Source organism: Bombina bombina, chromosome 1 (assembly GCF_027579735.1).
Source record: "Bombina bombina isolate aBomBom1 chromosome 1, aBomBom1.pri, whole genome shotgun sequence".
Taxonomy (NCBI): domain Eukaryota; kingdom Metazoa; phylum Chordata; class Amphibia; order Anura; family Bombinatoridae; genus Bombina; species Bombina bombina.
Genome location: NC_069499.1, coordinates 610,892,629 through 610,914,779, shown reverse-complemented (window position 1 = coordinate 610,914,779; position 22,151 = coordinate 610,892,629). Strand labels below are relative to the sequence as shown.

The 22,151-nt window shown below is 40.7% G+C and overlaps 1 protein-coding gene across 2 annotated transcripts in view; it reads left to right on the top strand.

Annotated features, from left to right (window-relative positions):
* The window catches only part of CLCN5 (chloride voltage-gated channel 5), a 526,001-nt gene that overhangs the window by 450,263 nt on the left and 53,587 nt on the right, over positions 1-22,151 (top strand). For both annotated transcript variants that reach the window (XM_053698989.1, XM_053698988.1), the window contains one exon: positions 6,695-6,775. In XM_053698989.1, the coding sequence (XP_053554964.1) occupies positions 6,695-6,775 (81 nt within the window). The remainder of the gene's footprint in view (positions 1-6,694; positions 6,776-22,151) is intronic.

The following is a 22,151-nucleotide window of genomic DNA, read 5'->3' as shown; positions in this document are numbered from 1 at the left end:
CTCTGAGGTACATCATATTCAGTCAGACAATATACACGACTGTGGTTTACATCAGCCATCAAGGGGGAACAGAAGTTCCCTAGCGATGTTAGAAGTCTTACAATAATTCACTGGACAGAGACTCACTCTTGTCTATCAGCTATCCATATCCCAGGTGTTGAGAACTGGGAGGTGGTTTTTCTAAGTCGTCAGACTTTTCTTCCGGGGGAGTGGGATTTGCTCCGGAGGTCAAGACCAAGCAGGAGAGGGCTTTGGTGTTTTTGTCAGCGCCTGCGTAGCCACGCAGGACCTGGTATGCAGATCTGGTGGACATGTCATCCTTTCCATCACGGTCTCTGCTTCTGAGACAGGTCCCTCTACCTCAGGGTCCTTTCAACCATCTAAATAGAGTCAATCTGAGATGGACTGCCTGGAGACTGAACGCTTGATGTCATCAAAGCATGGCTTCTCCGAGTCAGTCATTGATACCTTAATACAGACATGAATGCCTGTCTCTAGGAAAATTGAACATAGATATGGTGTAAATATCTGATTGTTATGAATCCAAGGGTTACTCATGGAGTAAAGTCTGGATTCCCAGGATATTATCTTTTCTCCAAGATGTTTTGGAGAAAAGGGTTGTCAGCTAATTCCTTTAAAGGGACAGATTTTTACTCCGTCTATTTTTTTGCACAAGCGTCTGGCAGGTATTCTAGACGTTCAGGCATTTGGTCAGGCTTTGGTTAGATCCAAGCCTGTGTTTAAAACTGTTGCTCCACTATGGAGCTTAAACCTGGTTCTTAAGGTTCTTCAAGAAGTTCCGTTTGAACCTTTTTTGTTCCATAGATATCAATCTTTATCTTGGAAAGTTCCTTTTGGGTAGCTATTTCCTCGACTCGTAGAGTCTCCAAGTTATCTGTGTTACAATGTGATTCTCCTTATCTGGTCCTTCGTACGGATAAGGTAGTCCTGCGTACCAACCTGGGTTTTTTCCTAAGGTGGTATCTAACAAGAACATCACTCAAGAGATAGTTGTTCCATGCTTGTATCCTAATCCTTCCTCAAAGAAGGAACGTCTATTACACAATATTGGACGTGGTTTGTGCTTTAAAGTTTTACTTACAAGCTACTACAGTTTTCATCAAACGTTCACCTTGTTTGTTGTCTATTCTGGACAGAGGAGAGGTCAAAAGACTTCGGCAGCCTCTTTGTCTTTTTGGTTAAAAAGCATAATTCATTTAGCTTATGAGACTGCTGGACAGCAGCCTCCTGAAGGGATTACAGCTCATTCTACTAGAGCTGTGGTTTTCACTTGGGCCTTTTTTAAATGTGGCTTCTGTTGAACAGATTTACAAGACGGAGTCTTGGTCTGCGCTTCATACTTTTTCAAATTTAACAAATTTGATACCTTGCTTCTTCGGAGGCTATTTTTGGGAGAAAGGGTTTCTTACAGGCAGTGGTAACTTCCGTTTAAGTACCTGCCTTGTCCCTCCCATCATCCGTGTACTTTAGCTTTGGTATTGGTATCCCATAAGTAATGGATGATCCGTGGACTGGATACACTTAACAAGAGAAAACATAATTTATGCTTACCTGATAAATTTATTTCTCTTGTAGTGTATCCAGTCCACGGCCCGCCCTGTCACTTTAAGGCAGGTAATTTTTTCATTTGAACTACAGTCACCACTGCACCCTATGGTTTTTCCTTTCTCTGCATGTTTTCGGTCGAATGACTGAGTATGGCAGTTAGGGGAGGAGCTATATAGCAGCTTTGCTGTGGGTGGACTCTTGCAACTTCCTGTTGGGAAGGAGAATATATTCCATAAGTAATGGATGATCCGTGGACTGGATACACTACAAGAGAAATAAATTTATCAGGTAAGCATAAATTATGTTTTCCATTCTTAAGTACAAGAAATGTTTAGAAGATTTATAAGAAATATTTTTTCTGATTAAGGCTTTGTCTGACTTCGTGCCTTCTAATACAATTTTTAGGTCTTTTTCACTTCTTTTTTAATTATTGAAGTTTCAAATGACCAACAACATACTGATTTATCCTTCTCTGATGATGTTTTTTTCTCTTTCAGAAATTCTCTTCATCAGATATTGACACTAACAAATCTACTTTTTTGTAATTTTTTTTATTAAATACATTTGTTCTTTGTTGAAGAGGTGTTGATTATTTTGGATATTAAGGTAACTAGTTCTTTAAGACTAGCTGACACTATTTCTGCCTTTTTTCTTCTGTGATTTCAGAGGTTTTCTTTCCAATTCCCCATACTAGGGAATGGAATAGGCTGAGAATTCTCTCTTATTCCTTCTTCAAGGTTTTAAACTATATCCTTTGCCAGCAGTTAAATTCAATTTGGAGGGTTCTCCAATTTATTGGGGCTATCTCTACTCCTACTAATTATGCTATTGTTTCTATAGCAAAATAATATTTATTTTCCTTTATATAGTTGTATCTTATTTATGGAAAATTATTTAGTTTCAGGTACTTTTCTTGGTCCTGTGATATTGCAATTGCTTCATTTTTTTCTGTTTACTTTAAGATCAAGTATCAGATTATGATTTATTTTAGCATTGTTAAAGGGACAACATTTACTAGACTAGGTGCTGTTGCATTTGTCTTGTTGTTTTGCATTTTGCAAGTCCTCTGTTTTGACTGGTCCTTTAAACTGCACTATCATGCTAATGATTTCATTTGTGTCTTCATTTTATTGAATATATTTGCAAATGAGGGTTAATCTATGTCTTTAGCTATTTTAGCTAGAAGAATTTTGTGATTTTAAAAAAAAGAAAATCCATATTTCTTTTGTTCTAAGATAATCAATTATTTGTTTTATAATTGGATTCAATTCTTAACTGTTACTATGGGCTTCAAGATTGAGTTCTAAGACTAAAACTTTAAGCTTATACTAGTTTGGTTGTTCTTATTAAGGAACAAATTCCTGAGTTCTTTCCCAAGTAATATGTTTATAATTGGGGTTCGAAATCAGCTCCCTAATATTGCGATGTACGTGCCGTATTCCAGCTTGGCTGGTAAGGGGCAGGTTAAGACTTCTTTGAAATTTATTTGGTTCTGTTTTGTCCAAATTTCTTTGATTTTATTCCAGTAAGGCTAACACTTTCTTTAAGTGTGTTTCTGTCCTATATATTTTGGATACTGTTGTAGCATGGCTGGGCACCCATGGGGTTCAAGCGCTGCTCAGACCTGGAATCTTCTGGGGTTTTTCTTCCAGTTCCTTTTTTAGGAACTGGGTTTTGGAGTTTTATTCAAACTATTCTGCCTTTTTATGGTCACTGATAGCATTATTTGTTTTCATTAGATACAATAAATGCATATTTTTCATTTTTCTGTTTTCATTCAGATTATTTCCTGAGGATGCGGACTCTCATATGATTCACTTGCTCTTCAGGACATAGTTAGAGGATCTTTTTTTCAAAAGTTCTTGATTCCTCACGTAAGGGTCACATTTTTTAGGTTTCCAGATGGTTTATGTCACTGTCTTTGTCTCTATCGGACAAGGGACAATTTGTATTGGGTTCCGTCTGTTGGTACCTTTAGTCTCTATTTTTTCCTTCAGTTGCTATATATGCATAGAAGTTTTAACAGCATTGGATTCAATTCCCTTTGCTCATTTTCAATGGAAAGATCCTTTCCAGCTTTTTATGAGTGTTGTTTCTTCAAGAACATGGTTGGAGGATCAATTAACCAATCAGTTTGTTGATTCCTCAGACAGGAGTAACCTTTTTAAGGTTTCCAGATAGATTCAGTGTCCATGACTCTGTCTCTGTCGGACAAGAGACGTCTGAATTTGGTTTCAGCTTATCGAAACCTTCAGTCTCAATCATTCCCTTCGGTAGCCTTATGCATGGAAATTCTAGGTTCTTATGACTGCTGCATTGGATGTGTTCCCCTTTGCTCATTTTCACATGCGACCTCTTCAGCTCTGTATGCTGAACCAGTGGTGCAAGGATTATACAAAGATATCTCATTTAATATCTTTAAAACCGATTGTTCGACACCCTGTGACGTGGTACAGACCACCATCGTTTAGTTCAGGGGGCTTCTTTTGTTCTTCCAACCTGGACTGTGATCTCAACAGATGCAAGTCTGACAGGTTGGGGAGCTGTATGGGGGTTTCTGACAGCACAAGGGGTTTGGGAATCTCAGGAGGTGAGATTTCCAATCAACATTTTGGAACTCTGTGCAATTTTCAGAGCTCTTCAGTCGTGGCCTCTTTTAAAGAGAGAGTCGTTCATTTGTTTACAGACGGACAATGTCACAAATGTGGCATATGTCAATCAAGAGGGACTCACAGTTCTCTGGCTATAAAGGAAGTATCTCGAATACTTGTATGGGCGAAATCCAGCCCCTGTCTAATTTCTGCGGTTCATATCCCAGGTATAGACAATTGGGAAGCGGATTATCTCCGTCGCCAAATGCTACATCCGGGCGAATGGTCTCTACACCCAGAGGTATTTCTTCAGATTGTTCAAATATGGGGACTTCCAGAAATAGATCTGATGGCTTCTCATCTAAACAAGAAGCTTCCCAGGTATCTGTTCAGATCCAGGGATCCTCAGGCGGAAGCAGTGGATGCATTGTCACTTCCTTGGAAATATCATCCTGCTATATCTTTCCGCCTCTAGTTCTTCTTTCAAGAGTGATTTCCAAAATTCTAAAGGAGCGTTCGTTTATTCTGCTGGTGGCTCCAGCATGGCCTCACAGGATTTGGTATGCGGATCTTGTCCGTATGGCTCCTTGCCATCCATGGACTCTTCCGTTAAGACCAGACCTTTTATCACAAGGTCCTTTTTTTCCATCAGGATCTCAAATCCTTAAATTGAAAGTATGGGGATTGAACGCTTGATTCTCAGTCATAGAGGTTTTCTCTGACTCCGTAATTAATACTATGTTGCAGGCTCGTAAATCTGTATCTAGGATGATATATTATCGAGTCTGGAAGACTTGCATTTTTTGGTGTTTTTCTCATCATTTTTCTTGGCATTCTTTTAGAATTCCTAGAATTTTACAGTTTCTTCAGGATGGTTTGGATAAGTTTTGTCTGCAAGTTCCTTAAAAGGACAAATCTTTGCTCTTTCTGTTCTTTTTCACAGAAAGATTTCTAGTTTTCCTGATTTTTTTAATGTTTTGTACAAGCTTTGGTTCGTATAAAACTTGTTATTTCTCCTCCTTGGAGTTTGAATTTGGTTCTGGGGGCTCTTCAAGCTCCTCCGTTTGAACCTATGCATTCTCTGGACATTAAATTACTTTTTTGGAAAGTTTTGTTTCTTTTGGCCATCTCTTCTGCTAGAAGAGTTTCTGAATTATCTGCTCTTTCTTGTGAGTCTCCTTTTCTGATTTTTCATCAGGATAAGGCGGTGTTGCGAACTTCTTTTAAATTTTTACCTAAGGTTGTGAATTCTAACAACATTAGTAGAGAAATTGTAGTTCCTTCATTTTGTCCTAATCCTAAGAATTCTAAGGAGAGTTCACTGCATTTTTTGGATGTAGTTAGAGCTTTGAAATGTTATGTTGAAGCAACTAAGATTTTCCGAAAGACTTTTAGTCTTTTTGTTATCTTTTCCAGTTCTAGGAAAGGTCAGAAGGCCTCTGCCATTTCTTTGGCATCTTGGTTGAAATCTTTAATTCATCATGCTTATGTCGAGTCGGGTAAACTCTGCCTCAAAGGATTACAGCTCATTCTACTAGGTCAGTTTCTACTTTCTGGGCGTTTTGGAATGAAGCTTCGGTTGATCAGATTTGCAAAGCAGCAACTTGATCTTCTTTGCATATTTTTACTAAATTCTACCATTTTGATGTGTTTTCTTCTTCAGAAGCAGTTTTTGGTAGAAAAATACTTCAGGCAGCTGTTTCAGTTTGATTCTTCTGCTTATAATTTCAGTTTTTTTCATTATAAGATTTAAACTTTGTTTTGGGTGTGGATTATTTTCAGCGGAATTGGCTGTCTTTATTTTATCCCTCCCTCTCTAGTGACTCTTGCGTGGAAGATCCACATCTTGGGTAGTCATTATCCCATACGTCACTAGCTCATGGACTCTTGCTAATTACATGAAAGAAAACATAATTTATGTAAGAACTTACCTGATAAATTCATTTCTTTCATATTAGCATGAGTCCATGAGGCCCACCCTTTTTATGGTGGTTATGATTTTTTTTGTATAAAGCACAATTATTCCAATTCCTTATTTTTTATGCTTTCGCACTTATTTCTTATCACCCCACTTCTTGGCTATTCGTTAAACTGATTTGTGGGTGTGGTGAGGGGTGTATTTATAGGCATTTGAGGTTTGGGAAACTTTGCCCCTCCTGGTAGGAATGTATATCCCATACGTCACTAGCTCATGGACTCTTGCTAATATGAAAGAAATGAATTTATCAGGTAAGTTCTTACATAAATTATGTTTTTGAAACCTAGGTATTGTAAACGGATTGGTACAGAGCAAAGGATACCCACGGAGTGGGTTTGGAAAAAAATTAAATTTGCAGACAAGATTTCTGATATACGGTAGAGATATGTTAATGAAATGCTATTGATAAAAAGCGTATTTGGGGTAGTTAGTTAGTAACAGGCATAGAAAATATTTACTTACAGTGGCCCTTTAAGTTATTGAGTATTTATTAGTACTACAGTGGTATGAGGTTGGTTTGTAGATTTTGTATTTATGATTTATCTTTACACTTTAGGTGCTGTCTGCAGCAGCTGCTGCTGGAGTGTCGGTGGCTTTTGGTGCTCCAATAGGTGGAGTTCTCTTCAGTCTGGAGGAGGTAATAGGAGTCCTGTTTAAGCTACATTTCTTCTCTATCCCACTTTCTTTTATGATACCTGAATTATTAACCCCTTCAGAGCTGATCTTTTTCACATCCCTGTCTTGCACACTCATGCATTGATGCATGAATGTCAACTTTACATGCACATTTTATGGTCCCACATTTAGCATATTTCACCTACCCAAAACATTTAACATTTTAGGATTTTATACCTATGTTGATTAATAAAAATTAAAAATTGTAAGATAAAATGTATAATATTTGTTCATCTGCACATGTTGAAGTTTACAGAGAAAATTAGTAGGTCTTTAATATTAGATATATTTTATAATTTTACAAAATTCTTATTTCTCGTATTTATGCTAATATTTCTGTTCAAACTCACTCAACAAAGCAAAAGTATTTTTTTAAAAATAAAAGCTGGATAAGTGTTACCTAAACCCTACAAATCCGATATTCGCTAATTTATAGCTGACATTTTAAAACACTAGAGAAAAATGAATGTCTATATGGAAATATTAGATTTTGTGTAGGGTTGAGGGTTGATAACTAAAACAAGTCTATATCCACACTGCCCCAACCTTCTCTGTGCTGGTGTAGATACTCCTTTAAACCTTCAGTATGTGGGTGCCCAACTAGCAATCAGTGGGGAGGGACCATTAGTTTTTAAGATACACATCCTGTAATTTCTTTTTTTTTTTCATACAAGTGGTGAGAATCTACTATCCATAACTAATGGGAATTACTCTTCCTGACCACTAGGTGGTGGCAAAGATTCGCAAACCCCCAGAGCTCTATAAAACCCCTACCACTTTACTAGTAATAAGTATTTTCTTTGCCTACGCTGGACGTAGGTCAAGAATGAAGGTGCTTCTGATGTTCTTTTGTGAAAAGGGTTTTCAGAATGAGTTGAGGCCCATTTCTCCTCAGAGGGCTGTGGATGTTGTCAGTGCTTTGTAGTTTTTTTTTCTGCAAGTTACCTAGAATAGCAGTCAATCCTCTAGTCTGTCTGTTCTTTTTTTCTCCAACATTGGTGTGTCCGGTCCACGGCTTCATCCTTACTTGTGGGATATTCTCCTCCCCTACAGGAAATGGCAAAGAGAGCACCCAGCAAGAGCCGTCCACATAGCTCCCCCTCTGGCTCCGCCCCCCAGTCATTCTCTTTGCCGCTCTGAACAAGTAGCAACTCCACGGGGATGGTAAAGAGTATGTGGTGTGTGTTGTAGTTTTTTATTCTTCTATCAAGAGTTTGTTATTTTAAAATAGTGCCGGTTTGTACTATTTACTCTAAAGCAGAAAAGGATGAAGAGTTCTGTTTAAAGAGGAGTATGATTTTAGCAGCAGTAACTAAAATCAATTGCTGTTCCCACACAGGACTGTTGAGCCCAGAGAACTTCAGTTGGGGGGAACAGTTTTCAGACTTTTCTGCTCAAGGTATGATCAGTCATATTTCTAACAAGACATGCTAATGGTAGAAGACTGTCATTTTTCCCTTAAGGGGTAAGTAAGCCATTTTCTCAGACTCATAACAGATTAAGGCTTACAAATGGGCTATACACTGGTTGACACTTTTGTGGGCTAAATCGATTGTTTTATTTCATATTTTAATGGCATTTAGAGTGTTTTGTGCACTTAAAAGCACTTTGGGAACGTTTTTTATCGCCTGGCATTGAGTTAGACGGCTATTTCAGTCAGGAAGGCCGCTTCACTCTGGTATGCAGAGGAAGGAGGCCCCATTTTCGCGCCTCAGTTGCGCAGTTTACTTTCATGGCAGTGCATGCAGCTTCATGTGAGGGGTCCTGTGGCATCCTAAAACGGACTCTGGAAGGTTTATTTCATTGCTGAATAACTCTCAGGGAAGGTAAAAAGCCGCAGCAAGGCTGTGGCTGTGATTGTAGTGTACTAAAATTGTCTAATTGAACAAATAGCTCCGGTTTGCTCATTTTAAGGGTGTGCAATACTTTCAGGGCATTAGGACTCTTGGGTAAAAAATTTTAATAATCGGACATTGCCTTCATTGTTTTTCAATATATCAGAAATAAAGTGTGCCTGTTTATTATTTAAAGGGACAGTAACGCTTTTCTTTAAAAACGCTTTTATTGCATTATTAGCCTGCCAAATTCTGTCTAACATGTCTATACCTTCAGATGGCTTATGTTCTGTGTGTATGAAAGCCAAGGTGGTTCCCCCAATTAATGTTTGTGCAAATTGTGTCATAGCGTCCAAACGAAGTATGGACAGTACTGCCACATTGAATAAGATTGCCCAAGATGATTCTTCTAATGAAGGTAGTGGGGATAGTTCCTCATCCTCTCCTTCTGTGTCAACACCAGTTTTGCCCGTGCAGGCGATACCTAGTACATCTAGCGCGCCAATGCTTGTTACTATGCAACAGTTAACAGCAGTAATGGATAATTCAATAGCTAATCTGTTATCCAAACTGCCATCCTACCCTAGAAAGCGCGACCGCTCCGTTTTAAATACAGAAGATGAGCAGGTTGGCGCTGAGGACAATTTATCAGTTATACCCTCACATCAATCTGAATTGGCAGTGAGGGAGGGCCTGTCTGAGGGGGAAATTTCTGATTCAGGAAAAGTTTCTCAGCAGGCAGACACTGATGTCGTAAAATTTAAATTTAAGTTAGAACATCTCCGCGCCCTGCTTAAGGAGGTCCTAACTACTCTTGATGACTGTGATTCTTTGGTAATTCCAGAGAAATTGTGCAAGATGGACAAATTCTTAGAGGTCCCAGTGCACGCTGATGCCTTTCCGATACCCAAGCGGGTGGCGGATATAGTGACTAAGGAGTGGGAAAAGCCAGGTATACCTTTTGTTCCACCTCCTATATTCAAGAAAATGTTCCCCATTGTTGAACCCAGAAGGGACGCATGGCAAACGGTTCCTAAGGTTGAGGGGGCAGTGTCAACGTTAGCTAAGCTCACAACTATTCCTATTGAGGACAGTTGCGCTTTTAAAGATCCTATGGATAAAAAATTGGAAGGATTGCTAAAAAAGATATTTGTTCAGCAAGGCTTCCTGCTTCAACCAATCTCGTGCATTATTCCTGTCACCTCGGCAGCCTATTTTTGGTTCGAGGAACTAGAAAATTCGCTCCAAAAAGAGACTCCATATGATGAAGTCATGGACAGAATTCACGCACTAAAGTTGGCTAATTCCTTTATTTTGGATGCCGCTTTCCAATTGGCTAAGTTAGCGGCGAAAAATTCAGGGTTTGCAATAGTGGCGCGCAGAGCGCTCTGGCTTAAATCCTGGTCGGCGGATGTGTCGTCCAAGAATAAATTGCTTAATATTCCTTTCAAGGGTAAGACCCTTTTCGGGCCGGAATTGAAAGAGATTATTTCAGACATTACTGGTGGAAAGGGACATGCCCTCCCACAGGATAGGCCTTTCAAGGCTAAGAACAAATCTAATTTTCGTTCCTTTCGCAATTTCAGGAACGGACCGAATCCTAACTCTGCGGCCTCCAGACAAGAAGGCAACTCTTCCCAGCCTAAGCCAGCATGGAAACCATTGCAAGGCTGGAACCAGGGTCAACAGGCCAAGAAGCCTGCTGCTGCTACCAAGTCAGCATGAAGGGGTAGCCCCCGATCCGGGACCGGATCTAGTAGGGGGCAGACTTTCTCTCTTCGCTCAAGCTTGGGCAAGAGATGTTCAGGATCCCTGGGCACTAGAAATAGTCTCTTGGGTATCTTCTAGAGTTCAAGGAACTTCCTCCAAGGGGAAGGTTCCACATGTCTCGCTTATCTTCAGACCAGATAAAGAGACAGGCATTCTTACATTGCGTAGGAGACCTATTAAAAATGGGAGTGATAAACCCAGTTCCAACAGCGGAACAAGGTCTGGGTTTTTACTCAAACCTGTTTGTAGTTCCCAAAAAAGAGGGAACTTTCAGGCCAATTCTGGATCTAAAAATTCTAAACAAATTCCTCAGAGTTCCATCATTCAAAATGGAAACCATTCGGAAAATTTTACTAACAATCCAGGAGGGTCAATATATGACTACCGTGGACTTAAAGGATGCCTACCTGCATATTCCTATCCACAAAGATCATCATCCGTTCCTGAGGTTCGCCTTCATGGACAAACATTACCAGTTCGTGGCTCTTCCGTTCGGTTTAGCCACTGCTCCCAGAATCTTCACAAAGGTGCTAGGGTCCCTTCTAGAGGTTCTACGACCGAGGGGCATTGCTGTAGCACCTTACCTAGACGACATTCTAATCCAAGCGTCGTCTCTTTCCAAAGCAAAGGCTCATACAGACATTGTTCTAGCCTTTCTCAGATCTCACGGGTGGAAGGTGAACGTAGAAAAGAGTTCCCTGTCTCCGTCAACAAGAGTTCCTTTTTGGGAACAATAATAGATTCTTTAGAAATGAAGATCTTCCTGACAGAGGTCAGAAAGTCAAAGCTTCTAAACGTTTGTCAAGTTCTTCACTCTATTCTTCAGCCTTCCATAGCTCAGTGCCTGGAAGTAGTAGGATTGATAGTTGCAGCAATGGACATAGTTCCTTTTGCTCGAATTCATCGAAGACCATTACAACTGTGCATGCTCAATCAGTGGAATGGGGACTATGCAGACTTGTCTCCCCAGATTCAAGTAAACCAGGTAACCAGGGATTCTCTCCGCTGGTGGTTGTCTCACGATCACCTGTCTCAAGGAATGAGTTTCCGCAGACCAGAATGGGTCATTGTCACGACCGACGCCAGTCTCTTAGGCTGGGGTGCAGTCTGGGACTCTCTGAAAGCTCAAGAGTCTCTTCTCCCGATTAAACATTTTAGAACTGAGAGCGATATTCAATGCGCTCCTGGCGTGGCCTCACCTAGCAAAGGCCAAATTAATAAGGTTCCAGTCGGACAACATGACGACTGTAGCGTACATCAATCATCAGGGGGGAACAAAGAGTTCCTTAGCGATGAGAGAGGTATCCAAGATCATCAAATGGGCGGAGGATCACTCCTGCCACCTATCTGCAATTCACATCCCAGGAGTGGACAACTGGGAGGCGGATTATTTGAGTCGTCAGACTTTTCATCCGGGGGAGTGGGAACTCCACCCGGAGGTTTTTGCCCAGTTAACTCAACTATGGGGCATTCCAGATATGGATCTGATGGCGTCTCGCCAGAACGCAAAGGTTCTTTGATACGGGTCCAGATCCAGGGATCCCAAGGCGACACTGGTGGATGCATTAGTGGCGCCTTGGTCGTTCAACCTAGCTTATGTATTTCCACCGTTTCCTCTCCTTCCCAGGCTTGTAGCCAGGATCAAACAGGAGCAGGCCTCTGTGATTCTAATAGCCCCTGCGTGGCCACGCAGGACTTGGTATGCAGACCTGGTGAATATGTCATCGGCTCCACCATGGAAGCTACCTTTGAGGCAGGATCTTCTAGTACAAGGTCCGTTCGAACATCCAAATCTAGTCTCTCTCCAACTGACTGCTTGGAAATTGAACGCTTGATTCTATCTAAGCGTGGGTTTTCAGATACAGTCATAGATACTCTGGTTCAAGCCAGAAAACCTGTAACTAGGAAGATTTACCATAAGATATGGCAAAAATATATCCGTTGGTGTGAATCCAAGGGATTCCCTTGGAATAAAATTAAAATTCCTAGGATACTTTCCTTTCTCCAAGAAGGTCTGGGTAAAGGTTTGTCAGCTAGTTCCTTAAAAGGACAGCTATCTGCTCTGTCTGTTTTATTACACAAACGTCTGGCAGCAGTGCCAGATGTACAGGCGTTTGTTAGAATCAAGCCTGTTTACAGACCCATGACTCCTCCTTGGAGTCTAAATTTAGTTCTTTCAGTTCTTCAGGGGGTTCCGTTTGAACCCATGCATTCCATAGATATTAAGTTACTATCTTGGAAAGTTCTGTTTTTGGTTGCTATTTCTTCTGCTAGAAGAGTTTCTGAATTATCTGCTTTGCAGTGTACTTCTCCCTATCTGGTATCCCATACAGATAAGGTAGTTTTACGTACCAAGCCTGGTTTTCTTCCAAAGGTCGTTTCCAACAGGAATATTAACCAGGAAATTGTTGTTCCTTCTCTGTGTCCGAATCCAGTTTCAAAGAAGGAACGCTTGTTTCACAATCTAGATGTGGTCCGTGCTTTAAAGTTCTATTTAGAAGCAACAAAGGATTTCAGACAGACATCATCTTTATTTGTTGTGTATTCTGGTAAGAGGAGAGGGCAGAAAGCTACTGCTACCTCTCTTTCTTTTTGGCTGAAAAGCATCATCCGATTGGCTTATGAGACTGCCGGACGGCAGCCTCCTGAACGGATTACAGCTCATTCTACTAGAGCTGTGGCTTCCACATGGGCTTTCAAGAACGAGGCTTCTGTTGATCAGATCTGTAAGGCAGCGACTTGGTCTTCTCTGCATACTTTTGCCAAATTTTACAAATTCGATACTTATGCTTCTTCGGAGGCTATTTTTGGGAGAAAGGTTTTGCAAGCCGTGGTGCCTTCCGTTTAGGTAACCTGGTTTGCTCCCTCCCTTCATCCGTGTCCTAAAGCTTTGGTATTGGTTCCCACAAGTAAGGATGAAGCCGTGGACCGGACACACCAATGTTGGAGAAAACAGAATTTATGTTTACCTGATAAATTTCTTTCTCCAACGGTGTGTCCGGTCCACGGCCCGCCCTGGTTTTTAACCAGGTTTGAAAAATGTCTTTCTTTATACACTACAGTCACCACGGCACACTATAGTTTCTCCTTTTTCTCCTAACCGTCGGTCGAATGACTGGGGGGCGGAGCCAGAGGGGGAGCTATGTGGACGGCTCTTGCTGGGTGCTCTCTTTGCCATTTCCTGTAGGGGAGGAGAATATCCCACAAGTAAGGATGAAGCCGTGGACCGGACACACCGTTGGAGAAATAAATTTATCAGGTAAACATAAATTCTGTTTTCTAGTTCTAGAAAAGGGCAAGTTGACTTCAGCTGTTTTTTTTTTTTTTTTGGCTTCTTGGTTAAGTTGTTCTTTGGTTAATTATTTTTTTGGAAATCCTCCTTTATGGATTTCTGCCTTTTTTTCCGGGTCAGTTGATACATTTTGTTTTTTTTGGCATCTTTTGTTAACCAAGTTTGCTGTACAGCTATCTGGTCTTTTTTTTAATACTTTTGCTTCATTTTACCATTTTTTATGCTTTTTCACTTCTTCCGAAGCATCCTTTGGTAGGAAGTCCTTTAGATAGTAGTCTTTGTATTGATTAAGTTTTATTATGTTTGCATGTACTGTATGTATATGCTTCTCCCACCCTCAATACTAATGGACTTTACTGCTTGGGTATTAGTTTCCCTGGAGTGATGGATTATGGACTCTAAACACCTGTATGAAAGAGAACCAAATTTAAATTTTAAACCTCTGCTCCTTTTTTGCTCTAATTATTTTTATACTTTTCTTGTTTGCTTATACGTCAGACTGATTATCAGTAAGGTGGGGAGGGGTTTTATAGAGTTGTTGGGTTTGGGAATCTTTGCCCCCCCACCCCCTAGTGGTCATGAAGAGTCATTTGCAGGAGTAATGGATTGTGGACTCTCACCACTGTGAAATAAGTGCAAAAATAAATTTGTTTTTTTCTTTCTTCATTTGTTAATGTACTTATTGTATGTGGAGTTATACTTTATTTATGGAACTTATCCTTAGAAAAAAATGTTGTTGTTTTTTTTTACTCAAGCCTTTGAAGTTTATCTGACCACCCATATTACCTAGCTGATGGGTCACTATACCTTTACAATTTGGTGATTGTTCACTATTCCCTGTAAATTTGACATCATTATTCTAGACAATTGTTATTGCTTTTGAGATAGCATGATCTTTTATTGCTTATTTTTTTTATTTGCTGATATATATATATATATATATATATATATATATATATATATATATATACATATATACATACACACACACACACACACACACACACACACACACACACACACACACACACACACATACATACATACACATACACACACACCATAAAATAGTTGCATCAAATATCATACGCCTCTGTTTTTATAGGGGCTCAAAAAGTTCCCTCTCCATTTTACTGCAGAGGTGCCTCATTAGGGCTGGAGATCACGATTATCACTTGAAAATTAGTTAGGGGATATGAGATTGTGTGTTTTGGCAAACTATACATTTTACTTTTATTTGATGATTAAAGTCCACATTGCCATGACACATGGGATTGAATTCCCACCACTAGGAGGAGGTAGAGAACCCCAACAACAAGATGTTTTAATCTCTCCCACTTCCCCTCCCTACTCAGTTTTGTTTTCTGCCTCCCAGGAGTGAGATTTGAGAGAGAGGTCATCTAGTACATTTTATATTGGATTATTTTGGAGCTCAGACCTATATCCCCTTGGACAGAATCATCTAAAGCTGCTGTGAGGAAAATTCTTACTGCAAGACAGAAGCTTGGGAATAAGGAGTACCAGGTTATTGGCGCAGTATCTCCCTGTTGGTATTTCAACCATAACTACCTTCAGATGTCAGGGGGACTTGTCCCTTAGCCTCCTTCTGTAGGACTTAAAGTACTTTCTTGTCAGATCATCTGCTTGTTGTATCTACAGCTCTGGATGGGCTCTCTACTAAATACAGCTACATTTATTTGCCTTGTAAGATCAGTGGGAGGAGTGCTTCTTTCAGGTAAGAGATTACCAGCACTCACATAGCCCACAGGTTATTTGTAGATACTTGCACATAGAATAGCATAGCCTTGGGGGGGGGACAGCCTACCTACCTGCAGACTGCACTTTCTATACAGTTTAAGCTTTTTTTGGCCGCATTCCTTTCTACAGGAGTCTATAGGACTCTCCATAGCCCTTTTACCACCTTAATAACTTGTGGTGCAAATGAAAGATTTTAATTATTAGGTGTATAGCTCTTTATTGACTGCAAAACAGCTCTAAGCTCTAACCGCTTCATATCGGTTACCAGCGTTATCATTTTGCTCACCAATGGGACACATTTTTATAAAAAAATTTAAAATTGCTGTATTTATGTTTTACTTACTTGGGCATGCAGTGCATTACTGGAAGAGAGGTGGGACGTTTTCCTGACCTTTTCTTTCTAAGGTGGTGATAGTCCACGAAAATCCTTGTGGACAAAGTTTTAAGTATTCCTCCTACTTCCCTCTCTCCCATTACTTTACTACTTTGCTTTGTCAAGGAAGAAAGGATAGAGGTGTTAAGATTTACAGGGATGTTAGGCCCAAATTTTCCCTCAATTGAGGGTTCCTGGAATAGAGGGACATAGAAGAGTACTCGCTGTGAAATGTAAATCTCCTAGTAAGAGCTGTGGTCACAAGCATGCTATGGGTTCCTTTAGATACAAGTACAAAATAGTTTGCAGGAATGTCTTACGTGAACCAGGGTATTGCTTCTGCATCTCTCCCGGAGCTGAACTGATTGCTGAGCTTGGCGCTGACAATCAAGTAGGCATAAGAAACAATGGGCTATGGATAAGCTTAAACAAGTGCTGCAAAGCTGAATAGGTGTGCCTACCAGGACCAGTCTGCAAAGCATACATTACTTACATTATAAAAATAAAATCTGATTATGTACCCTTTAAAGAAACTAGCTCTATAGGGACTACACTTTTGCACTTTATTGTGGTGCCCTTTAAAATTTCCCCTCCCAACAAAAGCCGGGATTTACTGCATCACACGATAATTTTTGGAAACACTTTCATAATAAGTAGTAATTTGTCTGCACTGGTTTTCATTACTGTACACTCTCGCAGACAGAGGGGATCAATAACGGAAGTATTCTTTATTTTCCTACCCTTTTTACTACTTACTCTTATTAAGAAGTGACTGGTATCCACATTTATTTATTGCTGTACTCTCTCACAGGTAAGGGTGTTTTTCATGTATTTCTATTGTACACATTTAATTACTGTGGTGTCCTTGGTGTCCCTTGCATGATATGGAACAAGCAGGAACTGTCCCTATAGAGCTAGTTTCTTTAAAGGGTACATACTCAGATTTTATTTTTATAATGTAAGTAATGTATGCTTTGCAGACTGGTCCTGGTAGGCACACCTATTCAGCTTTGCAGCACTTGTTTAAACTTATCCGTAGCCCATTGCTGTCTATCCTCCCTTGTTAGGGTATGTTCTCTAATTGTTAACCATTGCTATACACTGGTATATGTTTTATTGTGGGAGGATACCAGATTGCTGTGCAATAGTATATCTCTATTTGGAGAGGATTCTACAGCATATTGTATATCTTTCTACTACTGTGATATATTGTTATACAATAGTATACTCACACTTTTGAGAGGTTTCTGCAGTCTACAAATCTTTATATTTATTATTATTATTGTAAGCAGTGCAGTTGAGGCTTTTGTATGGCAGAGTGGGGATTTTGTGTTTAGTCCTGGAGGCAAGAGAAAACCAGTAAAGGGATTGGCATAGAGGTGCAGCAGATGAAGAGCGACGTGTAAGGAAGATGAGCCTGGCAGAGGCATTAATTATGGATTGTAAAGGCGCTATGCAGCAGCTAGGTAGACCAGAGAGGATGGAGTTGCAATAGTCGAGGCCGGAAAGGATGAGAGAGTGGATTAAAATCTTAGTTGTGTCTTGTGTAAGGAAATTACTAATTTTTAATGTTTTTTAAGGTGGAATCGGCAGGATTTAGCCAGGACTGAATGTGAGGAGTGAAAGAAAGGGCTGAGTCCAGTGTGACCCAAAGACATCGGGCACGCGGAGTAGGGGTAATGATGGAATTATCAACAGTTATAGAAAATTGGGGGGTGGAGATTTTGGCTTAAGGTAGTGAGAGGACATCCAAGATAAGATATGAGAAAGACAGTAAGTGACACAGGTTAGTAAGGAAGGAGGTAGGTCTGGTGCAGAGAGGTAGATTTGGGTGTCATCGGCATACAAATGGTATTGAAATCCATGGGACTTTTTACTATTGCCGTACAATAGTATACCTTGACCTGTGAAAGGATGCTACAGTGTATTCCATATATTGTACTGATGTTATATATTACTGTGCAATGGTTGATCTTTCATTGTGAGAAGATACTGGAGTAAATTCTATATCTGTACTACGGTTATATATTGCTATGCAGTACTTTAACTTTTATTGTAAGAGGTAACTACAGTATATTTCTTATGTGTACACATGTTGTATATTGCTGTGCAATAGTTTACTTTTCCTTATGTGAGGATTCTATTTCTGTATCGAGTACTACTGTCATATATTGCTGTGGAATGGAAAATATAATTTATGCTTACCTGATATGTAAAACATCAAAAGCTAGAAGAAAGTTGTGAAACTAAGCTGCTATTGATCTGAGAACGGCTTGAAACCTACACAAGAGTACTGTGATATCTAAGGTGACCGGAGGGCCCAACTACAAGAGGAGCGGCTGTTTGTTGGTTGAAAAAACAACTGACCTAGAGTGCGGCTGGTGCCGCTGTCTAATTTTAAACAGCGTGTGGATAAACTTCTGCCAGGTTGGGGTAATGTTATTATCAACAGTTAGAGAAAGTTGGGGGTTTAGGGATATTTGAAGAAAGGAGGGGAAAATAAGGAGCGCAGTTTTTGACATATTTAGCTTAAGGTAGTGAAAGGACATCCAGGATGAAATATTAGAAAGACAGTTACCCCTTTACGCAGTTAGGACATTCCATTTCGTCCTAACAGAGCTGGGCTTTAACACCAATAGGATGACATGTAACGTTTACCATATACGGTGTCCTGCAGCTTCCACCCTTGGATGTAGGCAAGGATTGGCTAGGGGGTGTAGGCATTCCTCCATGATCCAATCCCGGCCTTGAAATCACGCGATTTCACTTTTACGAATAGTGTTCGCATCGAAATGATGTTCCAATGTAAACACTATTATACCGGCACAAAGGGGTTAAAGGAGAAGTGCAGCATTTTTTTATTACTTAGTGAGGCTAGAGATTTGTTTTTTGTTGTATTTCAAATTTCATGGTGAGGAGATTTTTACTTTGCACTTTCAAATTACATTTTGATATTTGTTTTTATAAAAGAGTGCTGAATTCCCTATCTTTATTTGTGAAACACAGATAAGTTTATTTTTACAACTTTCTTTTCTCATTAGATGTTGGATTGGATGGAGGCAAATACACCCCAGTCAAAGGCTTAAGTACCTCTCCCACTTCCCCCATCCCTCAGTAATTCTTTGCCTTTTGTCTCAGGAGTAGTTCCTTAGGAGGAGTATCCACCCTTCGATATGGGACTGGAGTTTTAAGTAGTCTTGTCAGCCTCTCAGTGAGAGCATTGACGAATGTTAGAGTCTGGAGATGCCGGGAGAGTCTTTCTGCGAACCCATCCAGACTGCCTGCTAACAGCTCCTTAAGCAATCAGTGTTAACAAGTTTCACTGACTGCTCGTATCTTCACTCAAGTCCATGTCAGGAGCGATGCTACAAGGCTGTCACACTTGAGAGGCTCTGTTTCTGTTCCACAGCATGGATTCTGGTAAGATCGTTTCAATTTTTACACATGTTGAAAACGCTAGAAGACAGGATCAGAGTGCGACTCCTTTTATCTTAAAGGGACAGTAAACCTAGCAAATAATGTTATATAATTCTGCACATAGTGCAGAATTATATAACAGCTTACCGCCATGTTTCTAAAGCAAAGGGTTATATAGATATTTTGCAACGAAAACAGAACACCGCTCCTTTCTCTACTGAGCGGGTCTGTTTTCTTCTAAGCGCATCGCAGGCAGGCTGTCTAGTCATAACGCACCTGATCGCGCTATTAAACTCAATATAGCTCGCTCCCGCTCTGGTCTGGTAGCAGGAGCGAGCTACATTGAGTTTAATAGCGCAATTGGGCCGGCTGTAATTAGACAGCATGCCCAGATGCGCTTAGGAGAAGAAAGCAGACCCGCTTCTGTTTTTGTTGCAAAATATCTATATAACCCTTTGCTTTAGAAACAGAATTATATAACATTATTTGCTAGGTTTACTGTCCCTTTACTAGAATCATGGGTTAATATCTCCTGAGGGAGGTTATTGAACAGTGGGGATTAATCAAATGTGATGCTTTGATTTCCATCTTAATGGAAGGAGAGTACACCGCTTCATTCATTACTTGTGGGAAATAAGGACCTGGCCACCAGGAGGAGGCAAAGACACCCCAGCCAAAGGCTTAAATACCTCCCCCATTCCCATAATCCCCCAGTCATTCTTTGCCTTTCGTCACAGGAGGTTAGCAGAGAAGTGTCGGAAGATTGGAGTAGTCTCTTATGGAGGGTAGTACTCTTCGAAATGGGAATGGAATTTAAAGTAGTCCTGTCAGCCTGTCGGTGAGAGCATGGGTGAAAGTTAGAGTCCGGAGATGCAGGGAGAGTCTTTCTGCAAAACCATGCTGACTCATGATTAACAGCTCCTTAAGCAATCAGCGTTGACGAGTTTCGCTGCCTGCTTTATACACTCAAGTCCATGTCAGGAGCGATGCTACTAACCTGTCACACTTGAAGGGCCGTGTTCCTTTTCCATAGCATAGATTCTGGTAAAATCATTTCATTTATACACATATGATAATGCAAGAAGATTGGGTCACAGTGTGTCTCCTTTTATCTGTATAGCATCAAGGGTGAGTATCCCTGGAAAGGGGATTATTGAACAGGGGGGATTTATACATAATATCTTTGTGTTTGATGCTGCGTCATGTGTGAGATGAGGCTCTAGCAATGTGTGAACAGTCAGGTGAAGAGCGAAGCGGCCTCTTTCCTAATCGCCAATTGCGAGAGACATAACGTTTTCCCTGTGTCCAGGTCATAGGAGGTGGTGAGTGCCCCGGCTATTGGTGTGTAAAGGTGCCATTTATTTTATCTAGTCCACATTAAGGCGCAAGCTATGGAGGACTCTGATATGTTAGAGGATACTCCCTCTTTAATTAAAGCTAATACCTGTGTTTATTGTGAGGAGGTCCAGGTTGCTCAACTGTGTTCCACATGCTTTGATAAAATTGCAACATCTAAAAAGAATAAGATATTTAGTACTACTGAGCCGTCCACCTCTGAGGGTTCTCCGTCCCGCGAGGTGCGTTCCCTAAATTAATTTCCGATTACACATGTAGTCCCCCAAGGTCCTCCCTCGGGAAGGACCTTGTGGCCGCCAGATTTTGCTGCCCAGTTGCAAGAAGCGGTTTCTGCGGCCTTCCATGCCCTACCGAGCCTTGCGAAGCGCAAGCAAAGGGAAAGACATAGCTTTTCGTCCCAGGGGTCATCTACTCCTTTGGTCTCTGAGAGATTATCCGATGGAGAGGACGCCTCCGACTCATTGGAGGGCACTTTCTCTGGGACAGAATCGGCGTCTTCTATAGCTCCGACTACGGAGGAGCCTGATTTTAAATTTTAAGATGGAGCATTTGCGCTTTTTACTGAAAGAAGTGCTTGCTATGTTGGAGGTCCCAGAACCGAAACTTCCGGAGGAACCTTGGATCCCTAAACTAGATGGGGTTTACGAGGACAGGGTGCTTCCTCAGACCTTCCCAGTTCCCGTGAAGATGGCTACTAATTATTAAGAATGAGTGGGAGAAATTTGGCTCATCCTTTTTCTCCCTCTACCTCTTTTAAAAAGCTGTTCGCCATTCCGGACTCTCAACTCGAGCTATGGATCTACAACAGCAAGAGTCTACAGCACCAAATAAAGAGGAAAAGTCCTTGTCTTTATGTCATTTATTTTCTTTTAGCTTACAAAAAGCATGTAGGCACACAGCAGCAAACAAAAGCAACGTTTTGGGCTATTCACCCTTAATCATTAAGGGTGAATAGCCTGAAAAGTTGCTTTTGTTTACTACTGTGTGCCTACATGCTTTTTGTAAGCTAAAAGAAAATAAATGACATAAAGACAAGAACTTTTCCTCTTTATTTGGTGCTGGGAACTCTTGCTGTTGTGGATTCATTGAGAGGCATTTGCAGTGGCCCTCTACCACCTTCGCCAGGTAGTGTGCTCTTTGTCTATTCTGAACAGCTCGAGCTATGTGGGGCCATTCTGAAGGTGGATGGAGCTATTTCCATGCTCGCTAAGCGGACGACTATTCCCCTCGAGGATATTTTGTCGTTCAACGAGCCCATGGACAAAAATTGGAATCCATGTTGAGAAAGATGTTCCATCTCACAAGTTTTGTTTTCCAACCGGCACTGGCGATTGCTACAGTAGCTGGGGTGGCGACCTACTGGTGTGACGCCCTGTCAGCTATGGTCGACGTGGAGACTCCCATCGAGGAGATACAGGAAAAGATTAAGGCCTTAAGGGTCGCAAATTCTTTTTTCTGTAATGCTAATACGCAGGTAAATCGCCTGAATGCTAAGACATCAGGTTTCTCCGTTTTAGCCCGTAGGGCTCTATGGTTA